This window comes from Haematobia irritans, chromosome 5 (genome assembly GCF_050003625.1).
Source record: "Haematobia irritans isolate KBUSLIRL chromosome 5, ASM5000362v1, whole genome shotgun sequence".
In the NCBI taxonomy this organism is placed as follows: Eukaryota; Metazoa; Arthropoda; class Insecta; order Diptera; family Muscidae; genus Haematobia; species Haematobia irritans.
Window position 1 is genome coordinate 98,174,857 of NC_134401.1, and position 13,093 is coordinate 98,187,949.

The following is a 13,093-nucleotide window of genomic DNA, read 5'->3' on the forward strand; positions in this document are numbered from 1 at the left end:
TCAATCGACAGTCGGCTGAGTGGACAGCGACCGGTGAGCCGTCTCCGAAGCGTGGAGAGACGCAAAAGTCCGCTGGCAAAGTAATGACCTCTGCTTTTTGGGATGTGCATGGAATAATTTTTATCGATTATCTTGAGAAGGGAAAAACCATCAACAGTGACTACACTGAAAAAAATATTGTCTTGAGGTCAAAGATTTCATGTCTTTAAAATACGAATACAAATTTTACTTAGCATAGAAGACGCATTTCTCTAAAATAAAGTTATTTTCCTTGTCCAAAAGTCGATAAACTTTTCAATGAAGTCGTATTGTCCTTATAATTAAGTGATTTGACTTAAAAATGGGTATCTTAACATGAAAGAAAAAAATTATAGGCTAAGGTCAACTTGACTTTAATAATTCAGAAAAATTCTTTAAATTTAATGAAATTGTCTTTAAATTTGTTGTCTTTTTGCATCTTGACTACAAAGCAAAAAATCGTTCAAATGTAGGACATATTTTTCAAAACTTTATTTTAAAGAAAACATAGCATAATTTCTACTAGAAATCGAGTCCTAATTTGGAAAATAAAGTTGCCGTTAACTCGTTGTTAAAGGACTTTGATAGCATATAAAGAAAAAAAACTGAGAAAGCGAAAACTTAAAATTTGCTTCCTAGAAGCAAGTACACAAAACCTAAATTTAAAAGAGAATTGTGTCTTAAAAGTATCCTTACTTGTATTCTCCGCTTCGAAAAACGAATTTTGACAAAACAAGTAAGCAAAGTCTAAAGTCGGGCGGGGCCGACTATATTATACCCTGCACCACTTTGTAGATCTAAATTTTCGTTACCATATCACATCCGTCAAATGTGTTTGGTGCTATATATAAAGGTTTGTCCCAAATACATACATTTAAATATCACTCGATCTGGACAGAATTTGATAGACTTTTACAAAATCTATAGACTCAAAATTTAAGTTGACTAATGCACTAGGGTGGAACACAATTTTAGTAAAAAACAAGTAAGTAAAGTCTAAAGTCGGGCGGGGCCGACTATATTATACCCTTCACCCCTATGTCGGCCAAAATTTGTGTTACCATCTCAACTACTTCACATTTGCTGGAAGCTATATAAAGGGGACAATTTTTTACTTCTACAAAATCTCTAGAATTAAAATTTAAATCGGCTAATGCTATCCAGTTAATTGGAGGAAACTTCCATTGAAAATGGGTCTAAAATGTGTAGCAGTCTACCATATTTCCCCAACTCTGGTTTACGTATATATGGGAGCTATATATAATCTGAACCCATTTTGACTAAATTTGACATGTATAGTTAGAATAATAATTCTGCTATCTATGCGAAATTTCACGTAAATGGGAGTATAACTTTGGCCTCCCTGGTCATATGAGTGCAAATCGGACGGAAAATATATATGGGAGCCATATCTAAATCTGAACCGATTTCAACCAAATTTGGCACAATTACCGATACTACTAAATGTACTCCTTGTGCAAAATTTGAAGTAAGTCAGGGCAAAACTCTGGCTTTTGAGACCATATAAGTCCAAATCGGGCGAAAGATATATATGTGAGCTATATCTAAATCTGAACCGATTTTAACAAAATTTAAGTGTGTCAAATTTTGTTAAAATCGATACTATTAAACGTACCCCTTGAGCAAAATTTGAAGCAAATCCCGGCAAAACCCTGGCTTTTGTGGCTATATAAGTTCAAATCGGACGAAAGATATATATGGGAGCTATATCTACATCTGAACCGATTTAGCTGATATTTTGCAAGATTTTCGAGATTCATAAAATATTTGGATGTACGGTATTTCAAGAAAATCGGTTGATAAACACGCTAACTATGACCAAATCGGGTATAAATATATGGCAGCTATATCTAAATCTGAACCGATTTTTTAAAAAACCAATAGCGATTGTTTCTGTCCCAAGGAACGGCCTATGCCAAATTTGAGGACGAGCTGTACTTTGTGCACAAAATTACATATACAGACAGACGGACGGACGGACAGACAGACAGACCGTCGGACATCGCTAAATCGACTCAGAATATAATTCTAAGCCGATCGGTATACTAAAAGATGGGTCTATGACCACTATTTCTTGGCGTTACATACAAATGCACAAACTTATTATAACCTGTACCACAGCAGTGGTGAAGGGTATAAATATGGGAAACATTTAAATCTGAAGCAATTTTAAGGAAACTTCGCAAAATTATATTTATGATTTATCGCTCAATATATATGTATTAGTAGTTTAGGAAAATTAGAGTCATTTTTACAACTTTTCGACTAAGCAGTGGCAATTTTACAAGGAAATTGTTGGTATTTTGACCATTTTTGTCGAAATCAGAAAAACATATATATGGGAGCTATATCTAAATCTGAACCGATTTCAACCAAATTTGGCACGCATAGCAACAATGCTAATTCTACTCTCTGTGCAAAATTTCAACTAAATCGGAGTTAAAAATTGGCCTCTGTGGTCATATGAGTGTAAATCGGGCGAAAGCTATATATGGGAGATATATCCAAATCTGAACCGATTTCAACTAAATTTGGCACGCATAGTTTCAATGCTAATTCTACTCCCTGTGCAAAATTTCAACTAAATCGGAGTTAAAAATTGGCCTCTGTGGTCATATGAGTGTAAATCGGGCGAAAGCTATATATGGGAGATATATCCAAATCTGAACCGATTTCAACCAAATTTGGCACGCATAGTTACAATGCTAATTCTACTCCCTGTGCAAATTTTCAACCAAATCGGAGTAAAAAATTGGCCTCTTTGGGCAAATGAGTGTAAATCGGACGAAAGCTATATATGAGAGCTATATCTAAATCTGAACCGATTTGGCTGGTATTTTGCAAGTTTTTCGAGACCCATAAAATATTCGGATGTACGGAATTTGAGGAAGATCGGTTGATATACACGCCAATTATGACCAGATCGGTGAAAAATATATATGGCAGCTATATCTAAATCTGAACCGATTTTTTCCGAAATCAATAGGGATCGTCTTTGAGCCGAAACAGGACCCTACACCAAATTTTAGGACAATCGGACTAAAACTGCGAGCTGTACTTTGCACACAAAAATACACCAACAGACAGACAGACGGACAGACAGACAGACAGACAGACAGACAGACGGACAGACAGACAGACGGACATCGCTAAATCGACTCAGAATTTAATTCTAAGACGATCGGTATACTAAACGATGGGTCTCAGACTTTTCCTTCTTGGCGTTACATACAAATGCACAACTTATTATACCCTGTACCACAGTAGTGGTGAAGGGTATAAAAATGTGTTTTTCTTTGTTAGACCGGTGACTTATCAGCCAACCTGTTAGGCTTTTTAATTCTTCGATTTTTTCACCTTTTTTGTTTCATATGCTATCAAAGTCCTTTAAAAAGAAGTTTACGACAACTTTATTTTCCAAATTCAGGCACGACTTCCAGTAGAAATTATGCTATGTTTGAAGTAAAAAACTTCTTTAAAACAAAGTTTTGAAAAACATGTCCTATTTTTGAACGATTTTTTGCTTTGTAGTCAAGATGCAAAAAGACAACAAATTTAAAGACAATTTCATTAAATTTAAAGAATTTTTCTGAATTATTAAAGTCAAGTTGACCTTAGCCCAAACATATTTGCTTTCATGTTATGATACCCATTTTTAAGTCCAATCACTTAATTATAAGGACAAGACGACTTCATTGAAAAGTTTATCGACTTTTGGACGAGAAAAAAAAACTTTATATTAGAAAAATGCGTCTTCTACGCTAAGCAAAATGTGCATTCGTATTTTAAAGATATGAAATCTTTGGACTCACTACAATACTTTTTTCAGTGTAGGATATAGCAATTCTATTAGCAAATGTTTAGTCATGTTTACATCTGTAAACTTATGCATTAGTTCCATTTTTTTCTTTTGTGTTGTTCAATGGGAATTCACCTACTTATTTTAGACTTAAATTCAAATTTAAAATAGCGAGGTATTTGCCCTTAAATTTTTTGCGACTACCTTTTGTATAAAAGATTGCTTTATGCGGAAAAAAGAATTTAGTATCTATTAAATCGTTGGCAAAACAAAGACGAGAAATATAAAAATATTTGAATATCAAATTTTAAAAATATTATTGAAGAAGACACACAAAATGGTAAATTTTAAGCCATCTTTTTGGGATCACAAAAAACCGAGTATTTGTTTTCAAATATTTTTTTCCGAAATAAATTTCACGGATCAATCGAAGTATTGCCCGTCGCTAGTCACATTACTTTTTCCAATCTTGGTGGTAACATACGGATACCGCGGACAAAAAACGACTTGTCTTTTGATGAATCGACCAAATTCTTGGTTTCCTCAAAAAAAAAAAAAATAAAACAAAAATGCTGATCAGCCAGGTCATGAGTCATAAATCGGAACAAGTGGAGAGACAATGTGTTTCCAATTAATGTTTTTGCGGGTATTATCAACATGTTCACAAGTGAAGAATCGCCTTTCAGCGTCTCTCGTATTCAATTCGGACGGTACACAATTTCTTTGTTTTGAAACAATCTCCATAGTTTCAATGAATGCGTAATTGCTTGTCGTGTAGCCTTGAGTTTGACACCAGTCTTCATCGCTGAAAGCTATCGAATGAGGTTATGAAATGAACATAGTTTCAGTATTGTCCGATTAGGAATATTCCGATGTACCACATCTGTTGTCATTCTCGCATTACCCAATATATAAGACGGTAGAAACTCTCACAAACATTCGATTATTTTTTGTGAAACCGATTAGCGATTAGTGCATTTTTTAATAATGAAAGAGTCTGGATCAGAACCCCCCATGTTCTGGTTTACGAAAACGCAAACTTTTCCTCTATCGCTAGTTCCTGAACCATAATGATAAGGAAATTAAATGGAATAAATTTCCTCGCAAAATATGAAGTGGTTCAGAAGTTATTTACAGATAAAAAATTTGCGTTTTGCGAATTCGTAAACCAGAACATCGTGTATATTTCCAAAAACAATAATTCACAATATAGCAGAAAATTACCAAAAGTTGCCATAATATGACAAAAAGGTAGCACAAAAATGTAAAAAGTATGACATTTAATGGCTCAAAGGAAAAATGGCACAAAAGTATTATAGCATGATGATAAGTTAAACTTGGGGTACAATCCATGGTGTTCAGAATAGAAGAGACATATCTCGCTTGTGCCAGAGATCTACAATCTCTATAGTTCAGGTTTTAAGCCTCGTATTGTGTGATTGCTGTACGTACATAACCGATTGGAGCTGGGGAACTTCCCCACCGCCCTATGAACTTTGACATTCTCTCCAAGGTAACTTACTCATCGTTGATGATTCAACATCTTATACACTGAATGAAATACCCACATTACCGTCACCTGATGTTAAGTTTACGTTAGCTGACCGATCTTTCGATTTCGTCAATTCGAAAAAAAGAGATTTTGGGCGAAGGTTAGCTTAGGTCTTCTTTTCATGATCATGCTCCCGCGATAATATTCCAGGACATCATCAATTTAGCCCCCTCACGCTTTACAACCGCCACCGTGGTGCAATGATTAGTATGCCAGCCTTGCATACACAGGGTCGTGGGTTCAAACCGAGTTTCGACTAAACACCAAACAGTTTTTCAGCGGTGGATTATCCCCTCTCAGTAATGCTGGTGACATTTCTGAGAGTTACAAAGCTTCTCAAAGTGGTTTCACCGCAATATGGAACGCCGTTCGAACTCGGCTATAAAAACGAGGTCCTTTGTCATTGAGCTTAACATGGAATCGGGCAGCATTCAGTGATAAGAAAAAAAGTTCACCACTGTGGTAACACAATGGACTGAATAGTCTAAGTGAGCCTGATATATCGGGCTGCCACATAATCTAACCTAACCTAACTCTTCTGATGTCAGAATTAGAGCACCAAGTCTAATATGCATGCACAGAAAAAAATTTCACGAAAATTTTTCTAATTAAAATCTTAATTGAGTTTTAGAAAATATTCAATTAAAAATTTAATTGATTCAACAAATTTTTTAATTGAAATAAAAATCAATCACACAAATTAATAGTATCAATTAAATATTTAATTGGATCAATTAATTTTTTAATTGAGTGTCAATTAATTTTTTAATTGATACTATCATTACTGTGATTGAAGACATTTCAATTAAAAAATTAATTGGATCAATTAATTTCGTGATTGAATCAGAAAAAAATTTTTTTGTGTGTGAAGATAAATTCGAGTTTGAAATTTTCAGCAGAGAACTTAGCCGCGATACGTACCAGCACAAGACGGAGAACTCAAGATACTATCGATCGCTGGCTCAGAGATTCCGACAATGGACTTGGTGAAATAAAATTTTCTATAGAAATAAAACTTTGAATTTTGAATTATGTTCTATAGAAATAAAATTTTGACTAAATTTTCTATAGGAAATAAAATTTTCAGAAAATTTTTTATAGGAAATAACATTTTGAGAAAATATTCTATAGGAAATAAAATTTTGAGAAAATATTCTATAGGAAATAAAATTTTGAGAAAAATTTCTATAGAAAAAAATGTTTGACTAAATTTTCTATAGAATTCTATAGAATTAAAAAATTTTTCTATAACAAAAAATTTTACAAAATTTTCTATAGAAATAAATTTTTGACAAAATTTTCTATAGAAATAAAATTTTGACAAAATTTTCTATAGGAAATAAAATTTTGAGAAAACTTTCTATAGGAAATAAAATTTTGAGAAAATTTTCTATAGAAATAAAATTTTGACAAAATTTTCTATAGGAAATAAAATTTTGAGAAAACTTTCTATAGAAATAAATTTTTGACAAAATTTTCTATAGAAATAAAATTTTGAGAAAATTTTCTATAGAAAAAAATGTTTGACTAAATTTTCTATAGAAATAAAATTTTGACAACATTTTCTATAGAAATAAAATTTTGACGACATTTTCTACGGAAATTAAATTTTTACAAAATTTTTTATAGCAAATAAAATTTTGACAAAATTTTCGATAGGAAAATAAAATTTTGAAAAAATTTTCTATAGGAAATAAAATTTTGACAAAATTTTCTATAGGAAATAAAATTTTCACAAAATTTTCTATAGGAAATAAAATTTTTACAAAATTTTCTATAGAAATGAAATTTCGACAAAATTTTTGATAGGAAATGAAATTTCGACAAAATTTTCTATAGAAATGAAATTTCGACAAAATTTTCTATAGAAATACAATTTTGACAAAATTTTCTATACAAAAAAATGTTTGATTAAATTTTCTATGGAAATAAAATTTTGACATTTTCTATAGAATTAAAAAAATTTTTCTATAAAAAAATTTTACAAAATTTTCTATAGAAATATAATTTTTACAAAATTTTCTATAAGAAATAAAATTTTGAGAAAATGTTCTATAGAAAAAAATGTTTGACTAAATATTCTATAGAAATAACATTTTGACAAAATTTTCTATAGGAAATAACATTTTCACAAAATTTTCTATAGGAAATAAAATTTTGACAAAATTTTCTATAGAAATGAAATTTTGACAAAATTTTCTATAGGAAATAAACTTTTGAGAAAATTTTCTATAGGAAATAAAATTTTGACAAAATTTTCTATAGAAAAAAATGTTTGACTAAATTATCTATAGAAATAAAATTTTTCAAACATTTTCTATAGAATTAAAAAAATTTTTCTATAAAAAAAAATTTAACAGCATTTTCAATAGAAATATAATTTTTACAAAATTTTCTATAGGAAATAAAATTTTGACAAAATTTTCTATAGAAATGAAATTTCGACAAAATGTTCTAAGGGAATTAAATTTTGACAAAACTTTTCGATAGGAAATAAAATTTTGACAAAATTTTCTATAGGAAATAAAATTTTGGCAAAATTTTCTATAGAAAAAAATGTTTGACTAAATTTTCTATAGAAATAAAATTTTGATAACATTTTCTATAGAATTAAAAAACTTTTCCTATAAATAAAAATTTTACAGCATTTTCTATAGAAATATAATTTTTACAAAATTTTCTATAGAAAAAAATGTTTGACTTTATTTTCTAAAGAAATAAAATTTTGACAACATTTTCTGTAGGAAATAAAATTTTGACAAAATTTTCTATAGAAATGAAATTTCGCCAAATTTTTCTATAGGAAATACAATTTTGACAAAATTTTCTATAGGAAATAAAATTTAGACAAAATTTTCTATAGGAAATAAAATTTTGAGAAAATTTTCTATAGATAAAAATGTCTGACTAAATATTCTATAGAAATAAAATTTTGACAAAATTTTCTATAGGAAATAAAATTTTCACAAAATTTTCTATAGGAAATAAAACTTTGACAAAATTTTCTATAGAAATGAAATTTTGACAAAATTTTCAATAGGAAATAAAATTTTGACATTTTCTATAAAATTAAAAAAAAATTCCTATAAAAAAATTTTACAGCATTTTCTATAAAAATATAATTTTTACAAAATTTTCTATAGGAAATAAAATTTTGAGAAATATTCTATACAAAAAAATGTTTGACTAAATATTCTATAGAAATAAAATTTTGACAAAATTTTCTATAGGAAATAAAATCTTCACAAAATTTTCTATAGAAATGAAATTTCGACAAAATGTTCTAAAGGAATTAAATTTTGGCGAAATTTTCGATAGGAAATAAAATTTTGATAAAATTTTCTATACAAAGAAAATGTTTGACTAAATTTTCTATCGAAATAAAATTTTGACAACATTTGCTATAGAATTAAAATTTTTTTTTTATAAAAAAATTTTACAGCATTTTCTATAGAAATATAATTTTTACAAAATTTTCTATAGGAAATAAAATTTTGAGAAAATGTTCTATAGAAAAAAATGTTTGACTAAATTTTCTAAAGAAATAAAATGTTGACAACATTTTCTATAGAAATAAAATTTTGACAAAATTTTCGATAGAAAATAAAATTTTGACAAAATTTTCTATAGAAATGAAATTTCAACAAAAATTCTAAAGGAATTAAATTTTGACAAAATTTTCGATAGGAAATAAAATTTTGACAAAATTTTCTATAGGAAATAAAATTTTGGCAAAATTTTCTATAGGAAATAAAATTTTGAGCAAATTTTCAATAATAAATAAAATTTTGTCATTTTCTACAGAATTAAAAAATTTTTCTATAAAAAAAAATTTACAAAATTTTCGATAGAAATAAAATTTTGACAAAATTTTTTATAGGAAATAAAATTTTGACAAAATTTTCTATAGAAAGGAAATTTTCACAAAATTTTCTATAGGAAATAAAATTTTAACAAAATTTTCTATAGAAAGGAAATTTTGACAAAATTTTCTATAGAAAATAAAATGTTGACAAATTTTTCTACAGGAAATACAATTTTGAGTAAATTGTCTATAGAAAAAAATGTTTGACTAAATTGTCTGTAGAAATAAAATTTTTACAAAATTTTCTATAGGAAATAAAATTTTGACAAAATTTTCTATAGAAATGAAATTTCGACAAAATGTTCTAAAGGAATTAAATTTTGACAAATTTTTCGATAGGAAATAAAATTTTGAGAAAATTTTCTATAGAAATAAAACTTTGTCATTTTCTATAGAATTAAAAAAAATTTCCATAAGAAAAAATTTACAAAATTTTCTATAGGATATAAAATTTTTACAAAATTTTCTATAGGAAATAAAATTTTGACAAAATTTTCTATAGAAATGAAATTTTGACAAAATTTTCTATAGGAAATACAATTTTGAGTAAATTGTCTATAGAAAAAAATGTTTGACTAAATTTTCTATAGGAAATAAAATTTTGACAAAATTTTCTATAGGAAATAAAATTTTCACAAAAAAATTTTTTCGGTATAGATAGACAATAAATTTTACAAAATTATTTTCTTAAACATGAATTACAAAATTTTACATTTTTCTAATTTTTTTTTCTAGACTACCACAGAAGTTCTGACTAAAACTCTACAAAAATTCTATGGTGGTATGTTAAGCTATGGACGAAATTCTCGACGAGAAAATATTCTGCATTATGTTTGTTCACACAATCTATATAAGCTGTTAATACCTCTATTGAAAAATTACAAATTTGGAAAAATCTGTGAACAGGATATAGAAGGAAGGACACCCATACATACGGCTATTGAAGGATATAATCATGAGTGCATTGAGATATTTAAGATTCTCTTAGCGAATCATCATAAACTAAGAGAAGGCATACAACAAGATTTAAGACGAATATTTCAAATTTACAATAATAATGGTCATACTATACTTCATGAAGCTGTTCTTCATGATATGCAAGATCTTGTCAGAGTAATGTTAAAGTTTTGTCATGAAAATGATGATGATGAGTTAATTAGCCTGGAAGTATTAGGTTCTGGAGATACTATCCTACATTTAGTTGTTAGAACAAATTCTCTTCAAATGGCTGAGATATTATGTACGGCATTACCGGATTTGAAATTTTATGGAAATTACGCAGGTGTTCTGCCCCACAATTTATGTGATATCACCAATGACATGGACAAGATTCTTAGGAGGAAGCAGTAGATAGCACTTGTGATTTATTGTTTAAATTTATGTAGAAAATTAGCCACAATTCAACAAAAAAAAACTTTTTAAACTGTAACTGACAATGATTTGAATTAATAAAATAATTTATTCGAATAACATCATTATTGAAACAAACTAATTCTTTTATTTCCGATTTTTTATTTTCTTTGTATCAGCCTTAAAACAAATGTAAACTAAAACACTTCAATAGTAACAATGAAACAATGTTAATTTTTTTACTGTTTCTTTTACTGTTTCTCTAATATAAAGTTTTTTCTTTGTCCAAAAGTCGATAAACTTTTCAATGAAGTCGTGTTGGCCTTATAATTAAGTGATTTGACTTACAAATGGGTATCATAACATGAAAGAAAAATTTTTTGGGGTAAGGTCAACTTGACTTTAATAATTCAGAAAAATTCTTTAAAAGTTATGAAATTGTCTTTAAATTTGTTGTCTTTTTGCATCTTTACTACAAAGCAAAAAATAGGACATGTTTTTCAAAACTTTATTTTAAAGACGTTTTTTACTTGAAACACAGCATAATTTCTACTGAAAGTCATGTCTGCATTTGGAAAATAAAGTGGTCGTTAACTTTGTTTTAAAGGACTTTGATAGCATATGAAGAAAAAAAAAAGCTGAACAAGTATATACGGCCGTAAGTTCGGCCAGGCCGAATCTTATGTACCCTCCACCACGGATTGCGTAGAAACTTCTACGAAAGACTGTCATCCACAATCGAATTAATTGGGTTGTGGTATCTTAAAACTTCTTAACATCGTTTTCTAAATTGTGAGTTAGTCCATACGTGGCATATATTAGACAAAAAAGGTATGTATAGGTAAGTCTACAAATAATTACGAATCGATATGGACTTTTTGCACGGTACGTAGAGAGCCAGAATTGAAATATGGGGGTCGCTTATATGGGGGCTATATACAATTATGAACTTGATATGGACCAATTTTTGTGTGATTGTATGATATTTATCTGAGGGCTATATATAACTATAGACCAATTGAACCTAGTTAGACATGGTTGTTAACGGCCATATACTAGCACAATGTACCAAATTTCAACTGACTCGGATGAAATTTGCTCCTCCAAGTGGCTTCAAAACCAAATCTCCTATTTTTGCATTGGTGTTTGAGGCCATATATTAACACCACTTACTAAATTTCAACTGAATCAGATGAATTTTGGTCTTTCAAGAGGCTCCGGAGGTCACATCTGGTGATCGGTTTATATGGGGGCTATATATAATTATAGACCGATGTGGACCAATTTTTGCATGGTCATTAGAGACCATATACTAACACCATGTACCAAATTTCAGTCGGATCGGATTAAATTTGCTTCTCCTAGAGACTCCGCAAGCCAAATCTGGGGATTGGTCCCATATAGGCTATATATAATTGTTAGAGACCATACACTTACACCATGTACCAAATTTCAACCCGATCGGATAAAATTTGCTTCTCTTAGAGGCTCCGCAAGCCAAATCGGGGGATCGGTTTATATGGGGACTATATATAATTATGGACCGATGTGGACCACTTTTTGCATGGTTGTTAGAGATCAAATGTTGACACCATGTACCAAATTTCAGCCGGATCGGAGGCTCCGGAGGTCAAATCTGGTGATCAGTTTATATGGGGGCTATATACACTCAAAAAAAGTGAACTCTCTATTTCACTAAAGCCAATTTAACTTTATTTTAGTTCATAGAAATATTATGTTTGGAGAAAGTTTTCTTTACTCCAATAATTTTTTGTGTACGTTAGTTAAATTAACTAAACCCGAGGAAAAAAATATACTCAAATGAAACATAAAGATTAACTAAATTTGTGTATTCCACAAAATAGTTCAGAATTTCTTTAAAATTGTAAATTTTACCAAAAATGCGTCCATCATGAACTTCGTATGTCACTAAAGACATTCTTGCAATTTTGAACTCCAAGCTTTTTCTTCAAACTACAAAATTTTCTTTAACAAGTGAAAAAACTTGGTTATGTCTAATAAATTTTCTTGTATTTGTCGAAAAATATTTACTTATTTTTACGACATCGGTGTGATGCCAACGTTTGTAATACTGTTTATTTAAAATTTTCTACAAATATTCAAAATTTTCTAAAATTAACCGAAAGTTTTCTTCCTGGTGGGTTCACTGTTTTTTCAGTGTAGTTATAATTATGGACCGATATGGACCAATTTTTGCATGCTTGTTAGAGACCATATACTAACACCATGTACCAAATTTCAGCCGGATCGGATGAAAATTGTTTCTCTTAGAGGCTCTGCAAGCCAAATTTGGGGGTCCGTTTATATGGGGGCTATACGTAAACGTGGACCGATATGGCCCATTTGCAATACCATCCGACCTACATCAATAACAACTACTTGTGCCAAGTTTCAAGTCGATAGCTTGTTTCGTTCGGAAGTTAGCGTGATTTCAACAGACGGACGGACGGGCGGACATGCTCAGATC

The 13,093-nt window shown here is 29.5% G+C and overlaps 2 protein-coding genes across 3 annotated transcripts in view; one reads left to right on the forward strand and one right to left on the reverse strand.

The window, feature by feature from the left end:
- The window catches only part of fdl (beta acetylhexosaminidase fused lobes), a 245,327-nt gene that overhangs the window by 196,414 nt on the left and 35,820 nt on the right, over positions 1-13,093 (reverse strand). The window lies entirely within an intron of this gene.
- LOC142238051 (uncharacterized) lies at positions 4,080-10,743 on the forward strand. Its single transcript, XM_075309563.1, has 2 exons — positions 4,080-4,178; positions 9,991-10,743. Exons 1-2 carry the CDS (start codon positions 4,176-4,178, stop codon positions 10,603-10,605), a joined length of 618 nt encoding a protein of 205 aa, XP_075165678.1. The 5' UTR covers positions 4,080-4,175; the 3' UTR covers positions 10,606-10,743.